Genomic DNA, 25,493 nt, shown 5'->3' on the forward strand with positions numbered 1-25,493 from the left:
GCCTACAGGCTTATGTGAGCCTGGGACACATTCCTAGCAAGTCATTCCTCACGCCCTGCCTGTCAGGGCAGGAAAGGTGCTCAGATAGGCTTGTGCCACCCTGCCACCATATAGAGGGAACCTTAAAACCAGAGAAGAGCAGAGACTTGCCTGAGCTCACACAGCAGGGCAGTGGCAGAGGAATGCAGGAGTGAGAACCTGGGTCCTAAAGCAGACAGCCTTGCTTCCTGTACTAGCCCCAATACTGACTCGCTTTGTGAACTTGGGGCAGTCCCTCCTCTCTGGGCGTCAGTAGGCCCATCCGTTAAATGAGGCAGCTGGACAAACAGAAGATTCTAAGCTGAGAGTCTTTCGTAGTCTCCTCTCCAAAAAATCCTGCTACACCTCAGGGAGCCGGGAGCCAGGCACTGCCCACTCCTCTCCCAGGTGGCCAGCAGTCCTTGTGGCTGCTGTTATCACATGAGCCCCACCTGTGTTGAGGGAAGGGACTCTCTCTGGGCTAGCCAAGCTGCTCTGGCGGAGCAAAAAGCTCGACCAAGAAGAGAGAGGTGAGATGCGGGTACTAAGTACAGCTAAAGATCATTACACAGCCATTGGCAAGAGGCTGAGAAAAGGGCATGAGACGGAAGGGTCACTCGACTCCACAGAGCATTAACCCTGATGCCAGGTCATCAAGACCAAAACTTCTCACAGAGGCGGAGCCTGAGATCCCAAAGGGCAGGAGCTTGGCCAAGGTTACCCACAGGCAAGAGCAAAGCCTGGGTTGAGACTTAATGCGCTGGCCTGCCTAAGGCCCTGTGTAGCTTTGGTCCTCATGCCCCGGGGCCTCCCATGGGCCAGCTCCTACATGCCCTGTGGTTCCAACTCCCAGCTGATTTCTTGAAACAAAAATGTGATAAGGAACACTAGACTTTGTTTTGGCTCTTTAAGAAGGGCAAAGGTGAGTGGGGAAGGGCATCTGCCTGTCCCGGTTCTAATAGTCATCAGGTTACCCTCTTCTGGGCTGACGGGGCTATGGGCCTCAAGGAGGCTTCCCAAGGGGCAGCCTACTCTGAACACTGGGGCCTGGCCCCTTAGGTGAGGGCCCCAGTAGAGAGAACAGAGTCCACAGTTCCTCACAATTAACCATAATTTACCACTTTTTATCATATGTGCAGATCCATTTTGCATATGAGACTAATGAGGCTCAGTGAGCTTGATCTAGAGTGCCTACTGTCCCATGGGCAGAAAGCGACAAAGTCTAGCAGGATCCACAAGACAGTGAGCTCAGCTGAGGGCAGGGACCAGGGCTGACTTCTCTGTCCCCATGCCCAGTACCCACGGGGAGCAACAGATGATGCTCAGTGAATGGAATGACAGAGCAAGAACTCAACCAAGTCTCCAACAGCAAAGCAGAGAGAGGGAGACCCAGGAAGTGGGGCTCAATCCAATAGGAAATCTGGGATTGAATCTCTCCCAGAGAAATAAGCAGCAGGAATTTAGTGGGAAAGAACCTGAAGCCCAGATTCTAGTACTAACACTGGCATGGACTTGCTGTGCAACCTGGACCAATCCTTGCCCCTCTTTGGGACTGTTTCCTCACCTCCAAAATGAGAGGGTTGGGACCTATGATGCAACATTCTCCTAACAACAACAGCCTTGAATTCCTCACAGCCAGAGAGAGATGGGGTCAGGAAAAGGGAAGAGTGAGAACCCTGGCCCTGAAGGTTCTAGAAAAAGTGGCTTCGGGCTGGGGTGGGCAGAGGGAGCTGGCCCCAGGGCTGCCCCACAATACTGGGTGCAGTGGAGGAACGTGGGGGTCAACCAGCCACCTCTGGCAGCATACCAGGATGTCTCAGTTGCTGACTCACATTAGCAAATATACACTACCCTGTGTCATACACTTTCATACTAATGCTGCCACCACTCTTCAAATCCCACTGCTTCATGCTGGGTTACCTCAGCAACTAGGGTGTGCCAGGGCTCGGGTGCTAAGAGCTGGCCAGACAGGTCTTTCCTCTGCAGGAAAAGCCTTCAGGATTCTGCCAGACTAATCCATAATCCACCAGTGTCACCTGAATGCACTAGGGCCAAGATGCCTCTGCCTTGCCAAGCTAGCTTGCAGACCACAGGCAGGGGAACAGAGATGAAGCTCAAAGCCAGGCCATGCCACCATTTATTTTGTCAGGATCCAGAGGTTGGCCCCATAGAAGAGAATACAGGTGTTCAGAGACCAGTGTGGAGGTCCCAGAGCAGCCAATGGTGCAGCAGGAAGGAAACTCAGAGACTAACTTTGTCTAAACTTGCTTCATATGGGGAAACTGAACCCTGCAAGGGAAGGTACCTCACCCAGGGTCAGCCTGGGCTCTTTCTGCCTCTGTGCTCCAAGGCTGCAGGAAGCCTGAGTGGCTGCCCAAGCTTATTCCCCAGGGCTCTGCTGCATAGGGAGGCAGTGTGCTCCGGTGGCAAGAGCCCAGCTTTGAGGCCAGGTGGCAACTGGATTCTTTGCTCCACCCCTCACTGGCCTCAGTCAGCTCTGCTACTTGGACCTTCGGTTTCCTCTTTTGTAAAAAAGGGATAAAGTTAGTACCTCTCACAGGGTGCTGTGAGGGTTAAAGGAGACTCCTTGGGGAGAGGTGCTGGCTCCTAGAAGTCTCCCAAAAAATGGAGATCCTCCCTCTCCACTCTACAGGCTTCTTCTCAATCTCAGGTGCCTATGCGCTCGTTGTCCCTGCCTCCTCAGTGCTGCTTCTCTTTAGGATGGAGTTCTAGGGGCAGCTCCCCCAGAAGCCTTCCCCAAGCACTTCAGCAACTAGATCTTACTCTTCTTTCACTGCACATCAAATTTCCTGGGCCTTAATTCCCATGGCCGTGACTGCCAGTGACCCACCTGTGACTGGCTGAGAGAAACAATATTTCCATAAGAGCTTCAGAGGGAAAGAAAGACCCTCACACCTATTGTTATACTTGGTTTGGTGCTATCCTTGCTTCAGGCCAGATAAACTTGGACTACTTAAGTATGCTCTTGATAAATCCCCTCACATTTTAATTTATGCCTTTAATATTCACTGAAAGTCAGACAAACAATGGCCATAACACCTGCAATTATACCTGCTCCTATATCACTCAGAATCCTGGTGTCTGAAACATATTTTAGATCCAAATGCTAAAACAATGTTTCCCCAAGGGACTAGTAAGCTTCTTCCTTTTCCAAAACAAGAACCAGCAACTATCATGTTTCCCCGTTTGCCTTGGTTGCCAGGAAGCTCAGACTTAATGCTGAAGCTCAAACAACATAACTTCGTTGAACATTATGGTTGAAATACTAGCACTTCCCTTCCAAAGTCTTGCTTTTTCTGTTTACCTGGTATGGCATTATATGTATCTTAAACTGGTCAAATCCTGCATAAATTGGGGAAGAGTATAAATAGATGCTCATAGTGGGAAACGTCATGTGGTTCAACTCAGCTTGCGTGCTCACTCTGAATGGGAAGGTTAAGGCTTGAATTCAGATTCCCCACCCATGCTCACCCTCCCAAGATAATACCCACAAGTCTTTACCTGGATAGGAAAGTAGTCTCGAAAGTAGCGCCACACAGCCCAATTTCGGACCCACTGTGACCTTCTGCCACCTTCCAGAGAACAAAACACAGTGTTGGGAAGGAGTGGGAATGGGGGAGAGTGATGTTTGGGCAAGAAGACAAGACAGAGTCAGTGTGAAACCCTGAGATGGGTGACTATCCCCCTATGCAGCACCTTCTCCCCCTTCCCACTGGGCCCCTTGCCATGTTCATTCCCTCATGTTGTGCAAACCCTTGATTGAGTGGGAGCTCCTACGAAGACCAGGATGGTGCCCTTTGAGGCGCTTTTAACTAACCCCCCAAACCACTCCTGGCCTAGCCCAATGTGTTTTACATAGTAGGTGCTAAGTAAAAAGAGGCAACACCCACAATGAGGAACCTCAGCTTGTGTAAGAGGGAGGGTCCCTGGGGTGAGGGGGTGGGGCAAGAAGACCCATGCCCTTACCTTTCTTGGGCGTGTTCCAGTCGAACACCAGCCAGGTGAAGTAGAGCACCGCGATGAGCCAGCAATCGGTGCAGAACGTGTACATGAGGATGACGCTGCAGGCCACTCCTGGGGGGCAGGCAGATGGCCACAGGTCAGGCCCTGTCCTCCCCTGGGTGGGCCTCAGTCTCCCCTGGGCCAAGGCTCGCTGAGCGACTGAGGAATCATTTACTATGGGACTAAGCTAGGCGCAACCGAGGCCATGGGTACAACCTGGGGAGGAGCAGGCTCACAGAGAGGCGAGCTTCGCCTCCTAGACTCTGACGGGCCGCCCTGGCGTTGAGGGACCCGGGGGCTCCATGTGGCCTAGGCAATAGTGTGGGAGATAAACTTCAGCGTCTCGTGAAGTTGTGCCTTGAGCTGTTATTTTTGTCCCCTTCTTCCACGTTCTCCCCACCCCAGTGCCCAGTACAGTTACTGTGGACAAGGGGAGGGACCTACCAAGTGCCTCCATATCCCAGGACATGGGCTGAGCCACTGTCTCAAGCGTGAGGCAGGGTGACTTTGCCACCATTTAGAGATAACACTGAGGCTCTAGGAGGGGTAACTTGCCCAAGGTCACCCAGCAAGATAGTGGCAGAGCCAGGATTCAAACCATAATCTGCATCAGGCTTTAGGAATTTACCCCAAATCAGAAGCCCCAGAATGCCACTAGAGAGACCTGAGAGAGGAGGATTCCTGCCCCAGGAGGAGGGCTGGCCTCTTCCAACATGAGGAAATGCCAGGAGGCCCCAGGCCAAAGTCCAAAGCCCATCAGTCTCACCTCTCAGAAACCCCAGCAGGATATTGAGAAGACTGCCTGGGGCCAGCTTTCCTGTGTTCACTTTGTTCTGGGCCTGCTGGCCATCAGGCTGAATAGCCAGCCTGGCACAGAGAGGAAGGAAGGTCCATGCCAAGCCTGGTTTACCTCATGGCTCAACCCCAGATGCCCTCAGCAGGTTTCTATCTGTCCAATTTCCCAGCCTTCAGAAGCTCAGACCTCATCTCTTCAAGACTGTTCTCCAGTATGTTGCTACCTGCCACACACCACCCCCCCAACGTGGATCTCTCACCTCTGAATTCTCTATCCGAGGGGGCCCCCCTAGCACTCAGCACAGGACCAGGCACAGAAGGTACTCATGCTTGGTAGAAGCGGGCCTCCGTCCAGTACCCTCTCCGCTGCCCTTGCTGCATGCCCACCCTCTGCTAGGTGCTGTGCTGGTCAGGGGTGTGCTAGGGATACCTGGCTCTGGATGCCATACTCTCTTCTTCCCACCATGCTAAGCCTCCTCTGGTTTCCCAAGGGAGAGGGAAGGGCCAGACTCAGACTCTCCACAAGTATAAGGACAGGAAAATGGCAGTCCCTTGTCATCCACAGTCCAGTCCTGTTCTAGACTCTTGAGCTAGCCTCTCCCCAGGTAGCTAAAAACAGTATAGCTATCTGAGGAGGGGCAGTGAACACAGAGTGGCCAGGTGGCCAGTTTTTCAGGACCCACTTAGGAGTATGACACCACAGGCAGGGAAGATGTGTCTCTAGGAAGCATCTGCAGCCCACGAAACCCTGTTAAAGGCAAACCGTGAAGCACTTGAGGCAGTTTGGTGAATGGCTATGTCCAAGTTAAGGCCACTTACAGAGTAGAGTCACTCACATTGTTGAGCAGTTTGCCACTGGTCCCCTTTCTTAGGCCTAGGAAAGAGCCAGCAGGTATTCAAGCCCCTAAAGAAGCCACGTGGATACTCTAGTGGGCCTGGGTAGGGCTGTGAGGGTCAGGCAAGGGGCTGAGCAGCCTGGAAACCTGTCATCAAAGCCCTAATTCTCCTGAGGGGTAGAGGGACTAGAGAGGCTGAGCCCCAGGCCCGCCCTAGGCCCACCCCAGGTGTCTGGGCTCTCTGTGAAAGTGGGAATCCCTACCTAATTTCCTCACCCTGGTGCTAAGGCAATCCAGATGGAGGAAAATAGAACAGATGGAGAGTCTAGAGTCTGCACCCTAGTTGAGGACTTTCTCAGCTGGAGGAGTCCCCCCCAATCCCTGTGTGTCCATGGTGCCTCTCTCGCAGCTCATCATTGGCCTCTCCCAGCAGACAGCCCTTTAGCCTCTCAGCTCCTCGGGAGCTGGAACTGGATCAGATTAACCTCTCCAGCCCCAGCAACCAAGACAGGATAGGTTTACTGAGCAAAAAAATGAACTAAACCCACCGAATGACCTTGCTTTCTCAGAGCCTAATTCTAGTTTCCGAATAAAGGGCTCCCTGCTCCACCCTTATAGGTTGTGGGGCTGCACAGGAAACAGTGCTGCGGGGTCCAAGAGAAGTAAACAACCACTTCAAGGCCCTGCTGGCGTCACATGTGGAAGGCTCAGGGCCACCTGCACAGTCCTCCCTTCCCTCACTTCATGGTGAAGCTTGAAACTCCCCCCGGAGGCCAGGCAGAGAGGCAGCGGAGGGCTCATGAAGAACACGAACATGCTCTTCCATGAGGCCCTGGTCCTGCCGCTCACTGGCCACAGCCCACCCCTGACCCTCAACCTCCCTACAGGGTGCTGGGAAGATTACATGAGATGATGTGTGAAGAAGACTTAACACACAGCTAAGTGTCCAATCAAAAGATCCATGGACTTGGATGGGAAAAAAAGGACATCTTAGTGTTTACCCATCTCTTATAGAAATTTAGTATTTCCTTCATTTACAAATGTAACAGACCACAGTGGTGTTAGCTGTACTGTAGACAATGACACCAATAGAAAACAAGGGTATTTTCATCACATTTATAGCAGGTGCAGGTATCTTGAAAAATCATTTATTCTCATCACTACTTAAGAATTAGAGCTTGGCCGGGTGTGGCTCAGCGGTTGAGCGTCGACCTAGGATCCAGGCGATCGGGGTTCGATTCCCGGTCAGGGCACATGCCCGGGTTGCGGGCTCCATCCCCAGTTGGGGGCGTGCAGGAGGCAGCCGATCAATGACTCATCATTGATGTTCTCTCTCTCTCTCTCCCTCTCCTTTCCTCTCTCTGAAATCAATAAAGATATAAAAATATAAAGAATTAGAGTAATGATTACTCCTGCTGCTCATTTTATTTACTGTAATAATAAAAAGCACATGGGTTACTATATGTCTAATTTGAATTCTTAATGTGTTATTATTATATTTTACATGAAAGGTTTTCTATATCAGTGCCTTCCTTTGAAATCCAATGTAATTTGTATTATACATTTAAAAGCATTGAGAGGCCTGGCCAGCATGGCTCAGTAGTTGAGGGTGGATCTAAGAATCAGGTCACGGTTTGATTCCTGGTCGGGGCACATGCCCAGGTTGCGGGCTCAATCCTCAGTAGGGGGCGTGCAGGAGGCAGCAGATCAATGACTCTCTCATCATTGATGTTTCTATCTCTCTCTCCCTCTCCCTTCCTCTGAAATCAATAAAAACATATTTTAAAAATTAAAAAATAAAAATAAAAGCCTCAAAAGAAGTTTATAACCTTTATCAGAATGCCAGAGGCGTCTACAGCAGAAAAATGATGAAGTGTCTCTCTGCTCCAGAGGGGGGCCGATGGGGCCACAGCAGCCTTTGCTGCACCAGAAGAGCCTCTGCCAGCAGATTTGGGTAGCAGCCGGAGGGAGAGGCTGGGCTGCTCAGGGCAATAATTAGCAGCAGCTTGGCCAACCTGCCCATCCATCCAGGCTTGGCTCCCACCTACACGAGGGCATTGGAAGAAGCTGGGCTGGTTTCTGGGCTGTGGTTGGGTTTGATGGATTGTTAACCTACAGCACAGGACCAGTGCCTATCCTATGCTGCATGGGCTAGATTTCTACCAGAGGCTCAGCTCCCCATCAGCCAAGCTGTGACCCACTACAACAGGAAAAGTGACAGCTTCTTAGTGCAAATGGGGACTCAGTGCATCAGAGGAGGCAGGGGTCTGGAAGACTGGAGTCCATGTGGTCTTTCCTTGGTCTTTCCTTCTCATGTGATTCTGGGCAAGGCCTTGCCTCCACTGGGCCCCTACTTCCAATCTGAAAATAAAGGTGTAACACTGTGCTCTCTACTCTAAGATTCTAAATAAGTAGTCGCGTGCAGGCCAAGATGGGGCTTGAGCCCTGAGGGAGCCACTTTAATTTGCTCTATTCTGCAGACAAGTGTTTCTTTCCCTTTTTGAGGCCACATGTCCCTGTAAGAATCTGAGGACGGCAATTGTTTCCACCCCAGAAATGTGCACAAACTCTCACATACAATTTTGCACTTAATGCTAGGGGTTCATGGACCCCCTAAAGTCCACTCTTGGTCCTAAAGGTGAAGATCAGCTGTTTCAGAGTCTCACTTCACAGTCTCACTGAACCTCTGTGAGTTTCTAGTTCCTCACCTGTGAAGTGAGAAGTCAAGGAAAGACACAGCAGGTGCCTAGTACACTGCAGGGGCTCAATAAATAGCACCTGTCCCATCACTCTGCCCTGCAAAGGGAGGGAGGGGCTGCACAGAGCTGCCTGGAGATGTGGTCTCAGAGGCCCCAGAACCCTCTGCTTGGCACTGACAGGGTAACTCCTGGTAATCCCATCAGACTGGACAGTCCTGAAGAGTGGGCCACCCAGAGGAACTCGCCCATAGGCGCTGGAATGTACTCTATGCTGCTCTGCAGCAGGTTTGTCTGCCTGTGTGCTGGGAAAGCCACTTATTATGCTGCGACATGGGGGCCTGGGGAAGAGAAGAGGCCACTGGGAGAGCAGGGGCCAGCCCAGGCATGGGCCCTTTCCTCCTCCCACACAATCCATGATGTCCTGACTCTGGTCTGGATGGCAACCCAGGGAGCGAGGGCACCAACCTGGACCTGCAGAAGCAGCAACCAAAGCACTGATATGGGAGGTACTGAGAGAGTGGAGGGAGCATTAGATGGGCTGCAGGAAGCAGCCGGGGACTGTGTTCAGCAGAGGCTGAGTGAGGGCCCACTGTGACCGGGCCCTGTGCTACCTGTTTTCATTCCTTATCTTGAATCTCCACAAAACCATGTGAACTAGGCAGCACTTTCCTCACATTCAAAATGAGGAAACTGACTTTCATACAGTTCAAGGAACCTATATAAGGGCATGGAGCGTGTTTGTGCTGGAGTCAGAACTCAAACTCAGCACCACTGTACCCTAAGGAAAACCAACACATCTACTGGAAAATGTCTGTTGGTGGGCAGGGTAGCTAGTGTGAAAAATACCAGCTTTGGGGTCCTAGAGACTTGAATTCAAATCTGTGTGACTTTGGACAAGTTATTTACCTTCTCTGTGACGTTGATTTCCCATCTGTGAAATGGGAACCATATCACCACCTCCCACTGAATCTCACGGTAGAGTACTGGGTCAGGGACACAAAAAGTGGTAAGTGGGAGCTCTTACCCCTCAACCCTGAAAACCAGAGTTCCTGTTCTAACTTATGCTGGGAAGGTAGCCCCTGCCTGCCCTCGACCTCAGAGCCCCAGCTTACCCAGCACGAGGAAGGACAGGACCCATTGTAGCACCGAGATGACCTGCAGCTGCTTTTCCACTTTTGACCTATTGAGCCAAGTGATGGAGAAGAGGTCCTGGAGGCCAGAGAGGATGCTGGAGCCAGTACCTGCAATAGGAAGGAGATATCAGCCTGCTGTCCCCCTTCCCTCCAGCCTCAGAGTCCCCAGCACCAACCCACCTCCCACAGGCACCTTCCAAGATTTGAGAGGAACATGGGCCACAAAATCACAGACATGAGTTAAAATCCTAGCCCTACCACCCAGTAGCTACAAATTCTGGGCTGTTCACATGCCTCTCTGTGCCCCAGTTTTTCTACATACCCAATGTGAATGGTGTCCCCTCAATGGGTCATTTTGGAGACCAAATGAGGTAGCCAAAGAGGATGGGGAGAAGCTCTCCATAATGTCAGTTCCTTCCCTCCGCCCCATCAAATTCCTGTCCTCCTTTATCTGGATCTAGCACAAATATTTAACCTTTGCTATCTGTGTCTATGAGGCCAAGGACAAAGGTTCAACATCCAATTTGCAATGTTTTTTCTCCAGCTGTATTTTGAGCACCCCAAACCCCTCCCTTCATCCCCAGGACTGATACCCTTTGCAAGGAGCTTAGGCCTCTTGCCCATACCCAACACCACCAAGACCACCACCACTAGCACTTCAAAGGGGTTTAAACTTTCAGCTCTGTCTCAGTACCCAAAGCTTGGGGCCCAGAGGGGAATCAGGCCAGAGCCTTTGCTTCCGCAAAGGACCTGCTGGCCGCCGAGCTTCAGGCAGCCTGGGACACTGAGGGCTGCAATTAAGTTCACTACCAAGCGCGTGCCAAGCCTGGAAGTTAGGGCAAGATGTGTTCATTTAATTGTCTCTGTGGCTGTGCCCCCAGGATAACGCCTGGATTTCAATGATTAAGAAGCAGTGGGACCAGAAAGCCAGGTGACTGCGAGAGTGGCAGCACTGGGGGAGAGCATGGGCGAGGTTCCTAACCTATACTCCATTCCTTCTGGCAGCTGGACCAAATCCTATGTCTGCTGAGCTCCAACTGCATACCCTTTGCTCAACACATCTTCTCTGAGTACCTACTGTGTGCTAGTCAAACATTCCTTCATACCTCCTGGCCAGTGTGGCTCAACTGGTGGAGTGTCGGACCATGCACCAGGAGGTCGCCAGTTCGATTCTGGTCAGGGCACATGCCTGGGTTGCATGCTCGGTCCCCAGTAGGGGGCATGCAGGAAGCAGCCAATCAATGTTTCTCTCTCATCAATGCTTCTCTCTCTCCTTCTCCCTTTCCTTCCTTTCTCTGAAATCAATAAAAACATTAAAAAGAATTCCTCACAGCACCCATTCTGCAAGGCCTCGGGCACTAAGTCACAATCTTGTCCTTCAGGCTCTCATGACCTTTCACCCTGGCCTACTGCTGAAAGTGGGAGGGAGAGGCGTTTAGGGGCTTACACACAAGACTTTGCATTTCTTCAAAATCTGTAGAGCAACAAGGTCACAGCAGAGTTTAGAAAGGAACATAACTCTCATCAGCTGAAAGTCGATAACTGCTTTGACTTTTAGGAGGAACACAGATAACTCAAGGCAGACATACCAGTCCTGTCCTCTCGTCCTGGTCTAATGGACCATGGGGCTTCGTCCAGTAGGAGTCAGACGCCAGTTCAAATCTTGGTTCCACTTACTCTTGTGACCCCAGGCAAGACCATGAGGGCTCCCTGACATATCCTCAGGGTATGGTACATATTGGGTGTTCAGGAGCATCTAATACTCCAAAGGCACATGTGGGGTAGAGGTGACAGTGTGTGAACTCACAAAAGCAATTAAAGAGGCTTGGCCACAAAGGCATTCCAGAATTTTGGCTCATAACTGCTCCTCACCCTCTCTATGTAAAAATCCTACTGTCACAGGTCCTCTCTACCTCCACACTTTCCTGACAACCTATCCTGGAGACTGAGGGCCCTCTAGAGCATCTAGAATAGCCCCACTGGATCACTGGAGAGACTGAGAAGAGGAGCACTGACTTATACTGGGACCTGTGCTCAGGACCTGCTAAACCTGTTCAGAAGTGGGAAGTGACCTGGGGAGGTAAATGAGGGAGGGAAGTAAGGCCTCAGCACAGGCCTGAACCCTTGATCCAAGGGCTGGCCTTCCAAGTGGCTCTGCCTCCTGAGCTGAGACAAATGATGTGAAGCAGGGCACCTGGCAGCCAGGAGTGGGCTAAGGAATACGAAAAGTCCCTGCTCTGAGTCTGGGGCAGGCTGGGTGCTCTGGCGGGATAGAAGACAGAATGGACTCTAGCACCTTCCTACTCAAAGCGTGGTGTGCAAGCTGTTTAAAAATGCAGGATCTGGGGCCCAAGCCTGGATTTGCTGAATCAAAATGTGCATTTTAACAAGATCCTCAGTCCAAAGTCTCAGGTAGGGCAAGTCTGGGATGGGGGCAGGGGCAGAGGGAGGAGGTGGGGGCCTCCACCTTTTCTGGGCAGGGGGGGAAAAATGCAACAGAGGAAGGACATCAGACTTCCTACTGCAAACAGGGCCCCAAGGCCAACAGCTTAAGGAGTGCTTAAGGAAAGGGCTGGGGTCAAGCCCCTGCCTTTGGGTCAGGGCCAACCAACTGGCTGCCCTCATTACCACTATATGGAGCTCTCCTGCTTGGGGGCGGGGGGGGGGAGGAGGTATATAATAATTCCCCGTTGATAACATATCCCCCACTGAAACAACTGAAAACACCTGAGCCTGCTAAGCTTATTAGAGGTCTCATAATTAGATAAGTGCAGAGTGCAGGAGCTGCAGAACATCTTGTCCAGGAAGAAGAGAGCTTAAGGAACCCCCAGAAGCCCCATAGCACGTCGGCCAAAGCTAGGCTTTTCCCACACTACCCAGGCTGTTCTCACAAAACTTTGTCCCAACTATGGCCCACAGCGAGTCCTGCAGCAAGGTGGGAAACCTGAAGTCCACTGAGGAATGACAAGGGTCCCTGTGGGAGTCCAGGAGGGAGCTACCACTGTGCTCCTCAGGCCTGGGCCTACTTGGCTGCCTCCTGGCCACAAGAGTCCAACGTGGCTGGCCACAGAACCCAGCCCCAGGAGCTAGCCTATGCACGATGCTGCACCCCAGCCCCATTGGAAGCCTCCTGTGGGTCTAAGAAATATCGAGTCATTGCTTCTCTGCCTAAAAAGCCCCACTTTGCCTTGCCCACCTGATGACCCCCTAAAATGAGATAAGGCAGCTCCTCTTTCAAAACCCAGATAGGGTGAGCCTTTGGGGAGTCTTTCCTTCGCTGAGATTATAAACTCTAAGGCCCATACAAGCCTGGAATTGTCAGGGGTTATTTTACCAACCCCTTCCCCAGCCCCCACGTAGAGAACCTGTCTGAAGGTAAAGTCAGGAGAAGCCAGCTGGATGGAAAAATAAGGGAGAGAAATGGGATTCCCCCTTGAGGCTCCACTGCCCCTCACCTTGTAATAACTGCTGATTACACGTCCATTCTCCCATCACACTGGGAGCTGCGCAAGGGTCAGGTCTGGGTCTGATAAGCATCTGGATTCCCAGGGCCTCCAGAGCAACACTTCGGAAGGTTTGCTGAGCAAGAGAAGGGGCTCTGCTCTGGCTGCTGCTCAGGCCCCCAGGCTTCCTCCCTACAGGGCTGGGTGACAGGTATGCTGCCCATGTGGCCCATAAAGCTTAGGGGCCTCCAAGCACTTCCATAGGCACTTGGACTCCTCACCAGGCCTGGGAGTTTGGCATCATCATTCCTATTTTGGTAATGATAAAAAGGCTCAGGGAAGTGACATGGCCAAGGTCGTTAAGTCAGAGGGTGGCAGAGTTTGGTTCAATTCAGCCTCAACTTCCAGGACTGCATCCTGTCTCTATGCTATAGGTCCCCCAAGTTCCTTCTCTCTTCTCCCCACAACAAAATGGGGGAAGGCTGGGAGGAGAAGGGGGGAAATGACCTGTTTTCCTTCAGAAGGTGGCCAGGAACGGGCATCTTGTGCAGTAGATTAGGTGGCAGCAGGCTTTGGGGTTCCAGTCCCAGCTCTGCCAATGACAAGTTAACCTTGGCGAAGTCGCTTCACTTCTCTGGGCTTCGGTCCCCCCCAAACCATGGGGCAGGAAGGATGAACTCTGTGACCACCTAGAGGCTTGCCCCCTTGCAGCAGTCTTGGTATAGTTGCCTGGCAGACGGGAAGTGAGGGTTCAGCTGGGCACCCCCAGGCCCCTGCCAGCCCTCACCACTCGGCTGTCAGCACCTCCTCTGCCCCAGCTGTGGCTGGGAGGGGTCCAGCAGAAGCTAATTGGATGCCAATGCTGCAATCAGATGCCACCACTGCCACCTTCACACCCAGTCCTGGGTGGGGCCAGCAGGGAGCCTCAGCATCTAGCCAAGTCCAGTTCTAATCTGCTCCCTTGGCACCCCTGCCCCAGCCTCCCTCGGCACACCATGCTCTCTGCACACCCTCTCAGCACCAGTCCCACGGCAGGCAGTGTCTCTTTATCTGGCCATCCTCCTCTGCCAGTGTCTCCCGAGTGCCAAGCTGGGACCTAATTCATCTGTGTGCCCAGAACCCTATACAGGGCCTGCGACATTAGGAGCTCATAGAGGTCTGTTACATGAATGAACAAACCCATAGGCGCCCGAGGGAGCTGACAGCCTGGATGCCCAAGTTAGACTGGGCTGCCTGACAGGAAGGCCCTCAACCCCATCACTGAGGCCTGGAGATGGGGTAAAGGGTAGAGGAAGTAAGCTTCTCTCACCGCCCTGAGCATGAGTTTTCCCACCTGTGATGGGAACAGAACCCATACCTACAGAGATGTCCTTTTTTCATGGAGGGAGACAAGGCTGGCCATAGAGTAAGCTGACTAGTTCTATAAAGAGAAGTTCCCAATAGGCAATTCAAATAGCTGCTCCCAGGTACCACTTATTTTACACAGCTCATTTGCTCCTAGATTGGGGGAGGGCAGAGGGAGTGGAGCTGACAGAGAGGCCCAAAGGAGCTCTCTTGCACCCAGGAAGGAATCCCGTCCCCTCATGTCTGCATGGGGCTCCCCAGGAAGGTAGACAAGGCGGAAATTGGCAACCCCATTTCATAGAGAAGGAAACTGAAGGTGAAGCCAGAAAAGATTAAACCATTTGCTTGAGGTCAGGAGGTTGGGGAAACACTCAAGGCAGGTATTTGGGCTCTGAGTCCCTCATTTCCAAGATGCCACGCTGTTGAGGGCTAGTCCCCAAACCAAGCCAGTCACACCCAGACTTCAGGGACACACCCCAGCTAAGGGAGGGCTGCCTGCTCTGCCCACGCCATGCCCCAGTCTACTGGGGGACATTCTCTTGCTGACTGTGCAAGGAATGTGAACCCCCCACCCCCACCCATGTGTTCCTACAAACCGAGCTTCTTCTGCAAGGGCTAAGCCAGAGCTGCTCACAGCAGTGGGGCCAAACACCCCTCAGTGTCAGGCTCAGTTTGGGGGTGGGGGTAGGTGTGTCTGAACATCTCCTTGCTCAACATCTGATAGCAGAGTGACCAGAGAGGCTCACCCAGGGCTGATGAAAACAGTTTCCTCTCAAACGAGTGTGGGGGGCAAGGTCAATCTCTAATCCCCATAATCTGAAAAAGGGCCCTGGGCCAGCTCTGCCCTTGCATGGCTCTGGGACCCTGGGCAAGTCACTTAGCCTCTCAGCTTCAGTTTTCTCAGCTGCTAAATGAGGACAACAATCCCAACCCACAGGGCTGCTGGGAAGACTAAATGGAGAAAATGCATGTGAGGGAAATTTGGCATTTGTTAGGTGATTAAATGAGAGAGCTCCTGTCATTGCTTCTGTCATTGATCAAAGTTGTGTGTTATGAAAAGAGGGACCAGAGTGAGGGTGATGACAGGGGAGGCCCCAAGGAAACAATGAGGACCCAGCAGGGCTCCTAAGACAAGGTCTGGGAGGCAAAGAGGAGGAAAGTGGGCACTTGGTTGGGTCAACTGCTGGCACCGACTCAGAGGGAGCTGTAGAGGCCGGCCCAAAGAGAATGTTCTATGACTCAGGAATGGGGGTTCATGTTTACCCCAAATAAAGCAGAGAAGAGAGAAGTCGGAAAGGGCTAGAGTGTCAAAAATGGTTTCCTAAGGAGGTGGATGGAGCCAAAGACAAGACTGAAGCGGGGAGCACTGAGGAGGTGCTGAGCACTGCACCAGTCACTGGAAACAACAGCGAACACAGCAGACGAAGTCTCACCTGCTAGGGGCCTAAATTCTGCTGAGGGAGAGATGAAGCACCCACGCATAATGGCGTGATGTAGTGTCAGGCAGTGATGCAAGCTATGAAGAAAAATAATTTGAGGTAATGGGCTAGAGAGAGGGGCAAGAGGATCCTCTGACCTGTGGAGAGGAGGCAGGAACACAAGGCCACATCTCTGGACAGCCCACGCTGCTTCCTCCACCCACCTTCAATACCGATATTTGGGGAGAGGGTGCGCCAACCTAGGGAAAATGCAAGGACAGGAAGCTGGGCATCAGGAGGATCTGGCCCCTAACTTGCAGGAAGCATAGCCCTGGTGAGTCATTTCCTGTGCCTCAGTTTCCTCATCTGTACAGTGGAGCTAATACCTACCTCTGCTGCGAGAATTAAATGACATAATATATAGGCAAAAGCTTCATAAAAAGGAAAGAACTGCGTGAATGCAAGTAATTATCAAGTGAGCCTCGGTGTCCTCTCCCATCTAGTGGGTACAGCAACCCCTGTCCTGCCTTTGAGCAGAGGTGCTGGCATCAGCAGACAGGATTCAAACCCTGGCTCTGACCTCTTATCTGACCCTGAAAATCCCTGCCCCTGTCAGAGATTCAGCGCCCTCCTTAGTTATGATCCAGGATTGTTGTGAAGAATCTAAACAACTTAGGGAAAGGCCCAAGCAGTGTCTGGCACATCTGCTACAGACCTAGAAAGATGCCAGTGAGGTCACAGAGAGGTGAACAGCCTCTAGGGGCTCTGTGAGTGGAAGTCATCCTGCTCAGGTCCCCAGGGGGACAAACCCTTGGGCCTACCCAGACCTAAGCTCTGCCCTGGGCTACTAGCTGCCAAGTAGACAGTGAGAAAGTCACCCCAAGCGACTCTGAAGAACTGGGTACAAATCTGCATGGAGGCAGAGGGTGGACATACTAACACCCTTGACTGACCCTTCCAGCCTCAGGGAGGTCCTGGAAGCTAGGCCAAGTGCCAAAGAGAAAGCTCATCTTCAAGGTCAGAGGTAAGTTCTCTTCCAGGCCTCAGGTAGCTCTCAGCGGGACCCCACACCGGTGATGATGAGAGGGTAAGTCATGGCTCTGGGGGGCCATGCCTGTTATTTTAGAGTCTGAAATAACACCATTCAGCACCTCACATGTTCAGCCAGACATTCCTTCCCTCCAGGAAGTCTTCCCATACTCTTGGCCCTGCCCGCATCCCCACGGGTAGAGTTCTGTCACCTGCAAGTCCAGTATGACCACTGCTTCAGCACCAGCCAGGCTCTGAGTGTTGTCCCCTTGGAGATCTTCCTTGCCATTCAGCGCTGACCCACCTCATGTGTCCCCACCTCATCCCCCTACTCAGCCTCTCATTATGAGAGTGTGCATCTGTTTGCAGGGACCATGTCTTGTTTATCTGGGTTCCTGTGCCCAGCATAGGGTCAGGCACAGAGCAGGTGCTCAATCAATGTTGGCTGAATGACTGGATGCTCGAGGGCACCGAGATAAACAAACAGAGATAAGCCCAGTCCACAGCTGACTGACGTGGGCTATGACAGAGGGTCACATGGAACTTTCTGGGGAATCAGGAGAGAAAGGTCTCCTCCAGCTGGAGGGCTATGTTAAAGGCAGGGTAACAGTGGAAGCCTCTAGAGGGAGGGAGAGAGGGGTGGAGCCCAAACATTAACATTCATTCAACAAGTGCTTCCTAAGTACCCTTTACACTCCAGGTGCTGCACCAGGGTGCTGCCAGACTCTGCCTCTGCTTCTCAGCTGCTGCAGGCTGAGCTCTGGCCCAGGGCCACCTACCCCAGCTATGACAGTCCCAGGAGACAGGGCTGTGAACAATTAGGCATTAAGGGTAAGTTAGGGCAAGGGAATCCAGAGGTACTTGCAAAGGCCTAGAAGGGAGAGAGCATACATTTGAGGAATTAACTGTAAGTAGCTCAGCCAGGCTGGTGCAAGGAGACTGGGAGAGTGTGTTGAGTCTAAGAGAGAAAGTGAAGAGGGAGCCAGGAAGGACCAGGAAAGTCAGGCCAAGGGGTAATGGATGCTACCCTGAAGGCCAGTAAGATTTTTGCCCACTCCTCCCATTCCTTCTACCAACTGCAGTAGGTGCCTAAAGACCCCAAGGCCATGAGCCAGCTGTTTATTGATCCCGACATACTGGTGAGTTCTCTTCTGGAAAGACTAATAATTCCCACTTTAAGGATCCTGTTTTGCATATTAGGGGTCCTTAAAGCAGAGCCATCGGGACATCCAGCACAAGGGGAAAGCCAGCACAGCTATGGTGGTGTGCTGGCTGGGAAGCTCCTGGCCTGGCGCTCAGCATCCTGCCTGGGCTCAGTGGGTTCCTGCTTGTTGGTCCTCAGAGCCTCCTGTGTAAGATACAGGCAGGGAGCCAGGCATCCTGAGTATCCATGGATAATGCGGGGATCCTGGGCCTCCTCCAACATTCTCTAGGTCTTAGTTTCCCCACTGGCACTAAATTAGGAGTCTGAGTGAGATCAGCTGAAATCTGAGGTCCTTCTGTGCTCTGCTACATCAACTAATGAATTTTTATCCACAAGAGATCCCCCTGAGGAGACTACAAGCCCCTCCTTACGCTACTCCAGAGACCTGAATTTTCAAGTATTTGGTTTTCATGAAGTAGGGAAAGTTCTAGGAGGAGGTAAAAAAAAGTGGGCTCTTAGGATTCCATGTTCTGGGATGATAACCAGGACCATCAAGGTGATTGCTGAGGACCCCAATGGCCAGCTTTCCCCACCCCTACCTTCTGACACATTAAAAAATAGCTACTGAAGTGGGAGGGGTTGCCATGGCAACGCCACCAGCCTGCAGGTACGTCACCATGAAGTCCTCAAAATAGGCCCCCTATCACAACACATGAACAAGTGTGGGAGCTAAGTTCTTCTGGGGCACTTACCTAGGCCCCACACAGGACATGAGCCCAATTTTTACAAGGACAAATTGAGAACAATGAGAAGGAGACTGACACCCCACACCACCCCCGAGCCCCACAGTGCTCAGGGGCAGGACAAGAATGACATTCTGCAGCAGATCTGGAATGACCATGCAGGGCCCATCTCAGCCAGCCCTCCTCCCTGTACAGGCGAAGAGGCCTGGGTTCCAAGAGGGCAGGGTCTTGCCCAAGTTCACACAGATACAGAGTGAGGCTCCCGGCCCTCTGCTGTTCCCTGTACCTGGATGTTTTTTCCTGCCTTGCTAATGCCTACTCATCTTTCAATATTCAGGCTAAAGGCCACCTCTTCTAGAAAGCCTTCCCTGACCCCAAGATGATTTAACTGCTCCACCCTCATGTCCAGGCCTCCCAGCTCCCCTTGCTCCCTTCCTTGTCACTGTGTGGATCACTGTGCAGTCATCTTGTGTATATCCCCCAGTCTCACTTCCTCAAAGGCAGAGACCAGGGCTAACGGACCTGTGAGCAGTACAGAGTCTAACACACAGGAGCTGCTCCACCAATAAACTGAAGGGTCCCCACTGTGGTGAAGCTTCCTGGATTCCCCACAGCAGAGCCTGCCACTCTCCATAGTGCTGGAAATGACAAGAACTAACTTGAGTGTCCATTCACTTCCTTGAGATTCTGAAATCTCTGATCCTATATTTTAAGAGGAGTGAGATCCCCAGAGAAGAAGTGAGCTGCTAGTCATATCCCAGAGGGGAGCCAGGGCTGGAATTCTAGCTCTCTGGCTTCTAAGCCCAGCAGGCAATGAGGGGGACCATGGTGAGACCGGCTCTACCAACTTTACACTCAGCCCTAGAGCCAGCTTCTCATGAGATTGTGGGTGTCTCCAGGGCAGGGAACAGCTGCAGCCCCAGGACAGGTGGACAAAGAGGAAGCCTGAGGAAGGATCCAAGAATCACACTGATGCTAAAAGCAAAGCATCCTGCCAAGAGGAATAGGGCAGCTCTCATGAGGGCTGAGAGTCCATTAATGATTCATTCATTCAACAAATATTTACTGAGCACCTACTACATGCCAGGCACTGTGCTGGATGCTGAGGACACAACACTGAGAAAGACAGACAAGGTCCCTGTTCTCAAGGGGCTGACATTCTTATGGGGAGACAATGACCTAAATAGGTAAGTCCACATGATAATTTAAGTAATGATAGGGACTATAAAGAAATAAAACATGAAGTAGTGACAGGCTGGCTCTCTAGATGGCATGGTCAGAAAAGGCCTGTGAGAAGAGACTGAATGATCAGAGCCAGCCATGAAAAGATTTGGGCAGAAGAGCAGCACACACAGAGACTCTGGGTTAGATAGGACCTAACTGGGGGGAATGCTGCAGAAAAGGGAAGACCACTGGCAGTTCTGGCATACAACGTGGTAGGAAATGAGGTCATGAAGCAGTGAAGCTGTTCATGTGGGGCTCATGGCCACAGGGAGGAGTTTGGAAGGTTTAAAGTATGATGTAGGGCAACTGTCAATTCACCTGGCATCAAAGTTCTGGGGGCTCATGGTGTCTCTATCCATCAGGGCAAGCTGGGGCGGGAGGACTTCTTCAAAAAGCCTGGGGGGGCCTGGCCAAAACGTGGCTCAGCCAATGAGCATGGACCTATGATCCAGGAGATTGTGGTTCAATTTCTGGTCAGGGCAGAAGCCCAGGTTGCAGGCTTGATCCCTGCTACGGGGCGTGCAGGAGGGAGCCAATCAATCACTCTCATCATTGATGTTTCTATCTCTCTCTTCCTCTGCCTTCCTCTCTCTGAAATCAATAAAGATATATTAAAAAAAAAAAAAAAAAAGTCTGGGGAAGGGGTGTGATCTGCCACCCACATCATGAAAACTGGAAGCTGCTTAGCACCTACAATGGCCAGAGCCCTATGCTCAGCCCTTTGCTGCCTCACCACACTTCTCTCTTGGTTTAAGGAGTCAAGTCACAGCCTGGGAGACGGGTCTGGGTTCTAACCCTGGTTTTGATAACTCTGGACCAGTGGCTTCTCTCTGGGGCCCTCAGCGTCCCATCTGTAACAAGGGCTGAGCCAGATCCAGTTTTAACAGATAGCTATGATTTTATGACTCAAGTATTGCTGCTGAATTTGGAGGTGGGAGGATGGGGGTGGGGCAGGATTTCCACACCGGTTACTGACTCACCCAGCCTAATAAATATTACTTTTGGTCCTTCTTTCCCAGCCCAGGTGAGCCCTTGGTAGCACAGATAACCCCAAAGTGGCCTATGTGCAGTTGGGGAAGTGGGATAGGGGAGGGGGAGAGCTACAAAAATTGGAGGAGAGGGGAACATGAGAGTGATGTTCTCAACCTAAAATCTAGGACTGGGTTAAGTAACTGTCCACCCTCAGTTCCAAAGTTATCCCCCAACAATCTAGCCTCTTAGTTTCACCCCCCACCAAGTGCCTGCTTACATACAGCCAGCGATTGAGCTCCGCCCTCACCCACACTGAGACTGTTGCAGTCCTCAACAGCTGTTAGAAAGAATTCTCCATTATATTGTTGTAAAAGTAAAACATGATAATAAACCCATAATCCCACCCATTCCTGGCCTTGCTCTTTGGAGCCACACAAAATAAATCAGTTCAGAATTTTACTGGGGCTGCCACCCTAGGGATATAGGCAGGCATCAGAGGGCTCTGACCAGGGGCAGGCAAAGGCAGGGATGCAAATGTGACCAACTCTGCAGCCTCCACCCCAGCACAGGATAGTCCTTCAGAGATTAGAAAATATCAACAGGCTCCCACCTCCCCACTAACAGACACCCACCTACCCACGCTCCCATAGGTGGCCTTTTATTTTGGTCAAGAAACCAGACACCAAGGAATCCATTTCAATCTCTCACCCATTGCAGGACTTCCCTTCACAGAGTCCATGGTCTGTCCTTGAATTCCGCCACTAACAGGACGTTCACTACCTCACAATAGTAGAACCTTATTTACAGAGGCAAACCAGGCCACTGGGGAGTGTTGTCAAAGACCAAGGATGTAGCAAGCAGGTCTAATGGAGATGCCTAGATAACACAAAATGTGCTTCAGCACCCTCCCCTACCCCACCCAGTCTTTCACCAAAGCAGATCCGGAGCTAAATTGATTGGTTTGCATTTCATACCAGCCCTCGCTATATCCCATGATGGAATTCTTTGCAGCCAATTAAAAAATGTTTTCAAGATCTGATAACAACATGGGGAAATGCTCCTGATAATATATTAAGTCACCTGGTCAAAATCATTCCCTAGTTCTCCTAAATAACAAATTCTAGGTCAAAAACATAAGTCGGAATCATGGGCTCCTGGAAGATACAGCTCCCGACCTGTAGACAGCAGAGGTGAGAGAAGGGGATCACCAGGAAGGACTAGCAGAGAGCATCCCTGGCCCATTCCTTGGAGACAAAAGCATTTTTATCAGGATGAATATGGGCAAATCCCTTTCTTCTCTTCTTATGGGTTTCCAAAGGGCACAGTGAAGCTGCTTGCCCCCCAACACGGCTACAGCAGCTCAGTACCTCCCCAAGGGCAAGCAGCACCCAAACCAAGAGAAGCAGACATAGCAAGTCACACAGGGAACAACAATGCCCAGAACATGGTTACAGCTCCAGGGTGATATTTTGAGTAACAGAAGGAAATACTCATGATGTAGCATCAAGAGGGAGAAAACAGGATTCAGAACTATAATTATAGCATGCCCTGAACTTTATATAATATGTATAAATAAAATTATAAAGAATATACTAAAATGGCAACAGAAAGCTATCTTCGGATAGTCAATACCAGCAATTTTGATTTTTATCCTGTTTTTCTATATTTTTCAAAATTCCAATAATTACCATGTTTTACTTTTATAATGAAGCAAGGTGGAGTAGGCAATTGTTAGGTACTGAAGAAAAACCCTAAGTAGGACAGGTTCTGCAAGCAGAATAAAGACTTAGGGGGAGGGAGGGAGGATTCAAGCAAGACAGACACTCAGACCAGGACAGCTGTGATGACTTCCCAGGGTCTCCCGGATTTGTGCTTAATTCCATGGCCAAGGCATTGCTAAGGAAACCTTGGACAAGTCATGCACTTCTTCAACCTCAGCTTCTCCAAGTACCCAGAGGGGCGTGATGTGGAAGGTGGAAGGGATGCTCTTCCTTGAGGGGGAAAAGCTCTGGAGTTTAATCTCAACTCTACCCCTGATTCAGTTCCAAGGGCATGGGCCACACAGGAGAGCACCCACGTTCTAAGTGTGCCAGGCTCACAGGATGGGCATTATATAGAGGACAGTGTGGGCACACCTGTCCCAGTCAGGTATGTTCTCTGTCTGGTGGCTGTTTCAGGATTGCAAAACCCTTGCCACTCTGCCCCATCCAGTCTCTCCCCATTGCTCAGCCTGGTGAGGACTGAGGGGAGGGAACTGCTAGGGGCCACCAACAATGCCGGGGGCTGGAGAGGACTTGTCAAATATCACCCCTATTTCACAGATGTGGAAAAACAAGCTGGGGGGGGGGGGAAGTAATGTAACAGAGGTTGCAAATATTGAAATGTTAATGAGTGCTAGCGTGGAGAATGGACCCAAAATGACTGACTACCATGTCAGAATTCATGGATCAGACTAGGGAACCATTCTTCCCTCATCCCAGACCCAGATGATCCGAGGGGCGGGGTGGAAGGTTTCCCAAAAGAAAAGGGGTTGGGACCTCAACTGCACAGTGGCCAGCCCTCCAGCAACATACCTTCATTAGAAGACCACACTCCTGCTAGCCTTAGGGCCCTTCGTCACAGCTTTTCCTGAAAACCCTGCAGCTTCATAACCCCAGGACGAAAGCCCTAAAGGCCCTGCAGACCCCCTGGTGGTGAAAGCTAATCTCCCAGACTCTCACCCCGTCGCCGAGACCCCTCACGGGACAGCGCAGACCCTCCGCTAGAGCTCTCGCGACGGGCCGCCCGGGCCGTGCTCACCTCGCAGGACCCCGGAGTAGGCGGCTATGAGGGTCTTCATGCTGAAGCCGGCACAGGTAACGGCCCTGCGGGAAGGCGCCTCACCCCGCGCCCCTGGCCATGCCCCGGCCGCCGGGGCCAGGGCTTCGTGCCGAGCTCGGGAGGCGGGGACCGCGCCGACGCCGGCGCGGCTGCTGCTCGGGGAGCTGGGGGCGCGCGGGCCTCGGCGGGGCGGTCGGAGGGAGCGCGGAACGCGAGGCCCTGGCGCGGCCGCTGCGCTCTCGGCGCGAGCGCTCCATTTTATCACCTCACAACGGGGCGGGGCCCGAGGCGGGCGCGGGCGGGGGCGGGGGCGCGGGCGGGGGCGGGGCCGGCGTTCTGACCCGGCGCCCGCCGCGTTTCCTCCGGGGCCGGGGTCGGGGTCGGGGGTGGGGTGGGGAGAGGGTCTACGGCTGCGCTCCGCGGGGACGCGCTGCTTTGCGTGGACGTCGGCTCCGTGCCGGCGGTGCGCCTGCCTGATCCCGCGGCGCCTCCATCCCCCTCGCCGCTCCCCGGGAGATTGGTACGGCCGGGCTGCGGGACCGCGAGCGCGGGGGCGGGGGCCCGGCACGTGCAGGGGGCGGGCCAAGGGCGTGAGCGCCGGGTGTTTTTTAATTCTTTTGGCAAGGTCTGACCTAGGCTACCGACGCCACGGCCCCGCCTCTGGTCGGTATCAGGGATTAGTTAGGTTAGGGATGGGCCCCTGAGCCGCCCCAGCTGCCTCCACCGTCCCACCTGTGTTTTAAGAAACCTCACAGACCACCGCCCCCCACCCTCACCCCCCACCCCCCACCCGGCCTGTGTGGTTCAGTTGGCCGAAGGTGGCCCCATGCGCCAGGAGGCCGCCGCTGGATTTCCGGTGGAGGCACTTGCCCGGCTTGCGGGCTTGATCCCCAGTAGGGAGCGTACAGGAGGCAGCGGGTGGATGTCCCTCTCCCATTGATGTTTCTCTCTCTCTCCCCCGCTCCCTTCCTCTATCTGAAATCAATAAAAATATATTTTTAAAAAGATAAGAAACCTCACAGACTATCTGTGCCATGGATACAGCCCAATCAGCCCGGGCCCTGCCCTTGGGATGCTCATGGGGGGAGGGGGGGCGTTGGCCACACAAACACTGGCGGCAGTGCTAGGGAAAGAGAAGCCCCTGCCTCGGGCTGGGGACTGGGTGCGTTTCCCAGAGAGGTTAGTGCACAGCAGCTTTGGAATCAGATAGACCCGGAGTCCAGTTCTGGCCCTGCCTTTCTTGAACCTTAGTTTCCATATCTGTAAAATGGGAATAATAATTATTTTGTGACATAAAAGTGTTCCAAAATTATTTCCATTGTACACTAATGAGTAGTTTTGTAGATGGAAGGCAGAAGGAGAGGAATAATAAAGTCTTAGAAAAGCTAGTATGTTTGGGGCAGGGCTAGGGCACCTGGAGTGGCTGTGGGAATGGAGGCTGGGCTTGATCCTAATGAAGGTCGTTGAGTGCCACTCTCAGGAGTTTGGGGTGGTAGTGGGGTTTTTTGAATGGCTTTGAGTAGGGAAATGACAGCGGTCAGGTTAGTTTTTAGAGCTCTCCAACCATAGTGGGAATGGATGGGAGAGGCTGGAGGCTGAGAGGGCAGTGAGGAGCTGCCCGAGGGACCCAGGTAAAAGTCGATGAGCCCTGAGCTAGGGCAGTGGTGAAGGGAATGGATGGAAAGGCCTGGTCTAGACAAAAGCATAGGAGGCGGTGAGATCTAGTGGACTGTGGTGAAATGTCTTATTGGATGTTGAGGGTGAAGGAAGGGGTGGGGGCAACAAGCATGTCAGTGAAAAGACAGATTTCTTGGGCACAGTTTGAGCAAGCTGGTTGTGGGGTCACAGCATC

The 25,493-nt window shown here is 52.3% G+C and overlaps 1 protein-coding gene across 2 annotated transcripts in view; it reads right to left on the reverse strand.

Moving 5' to 3' along the window:
• Window positions 1-23,901, reverse strand: part of DGAT2 (diacylglycerol O-acyltransferase 2) — a 31,248-nt gene extending 7,347 nt beyond the window's left edge. Inside the window, exons 1-4 of one of the 2 annotated variants that reach the window (XM_081154838.1) lie at window positions 23,621-23,901; window positions 9,484-9,612; window positions 4,006-4,113; window positions 3,541-3,611 (exon numbers count right to left, since the gene is read on the reverse strand). In XM_081154838.1, the coding sequence (XP_081010964.1) occupies window positions 3,541-3,611; window positions 4,006-4,113; window positions 9,484-9,612; window positions 23,621-23,660 (348 nt within the window). In that variant the 5' untranslated portion in view covers window positions 23,661-23,901. The remainder of the gene's footprint in view (window positions 1-3,540; window positions 3,612-4,005; window positions 4,114-9,483; window positions 9,613-23,620) is intronic. The other variant, XM_081154839.1, reaches the window with a different exon arrangement.
• Between the last annotated feature and the right edge of the window lie 1,592 nt (window positions 23,902-25,493).

Source organism: Miniopterus schreibersii (genome assembly GCF_964146895.1).
Source record: "Miniopterus schreibersii genome assembly, chromosome: 12".
NCBI classification, from domain to species: Eukaryota; Metazoa; Chordata; class Mammalia; order Chiroptera; family Miniopteridae; genus Miniopterus; species Miniopterus schreibersii.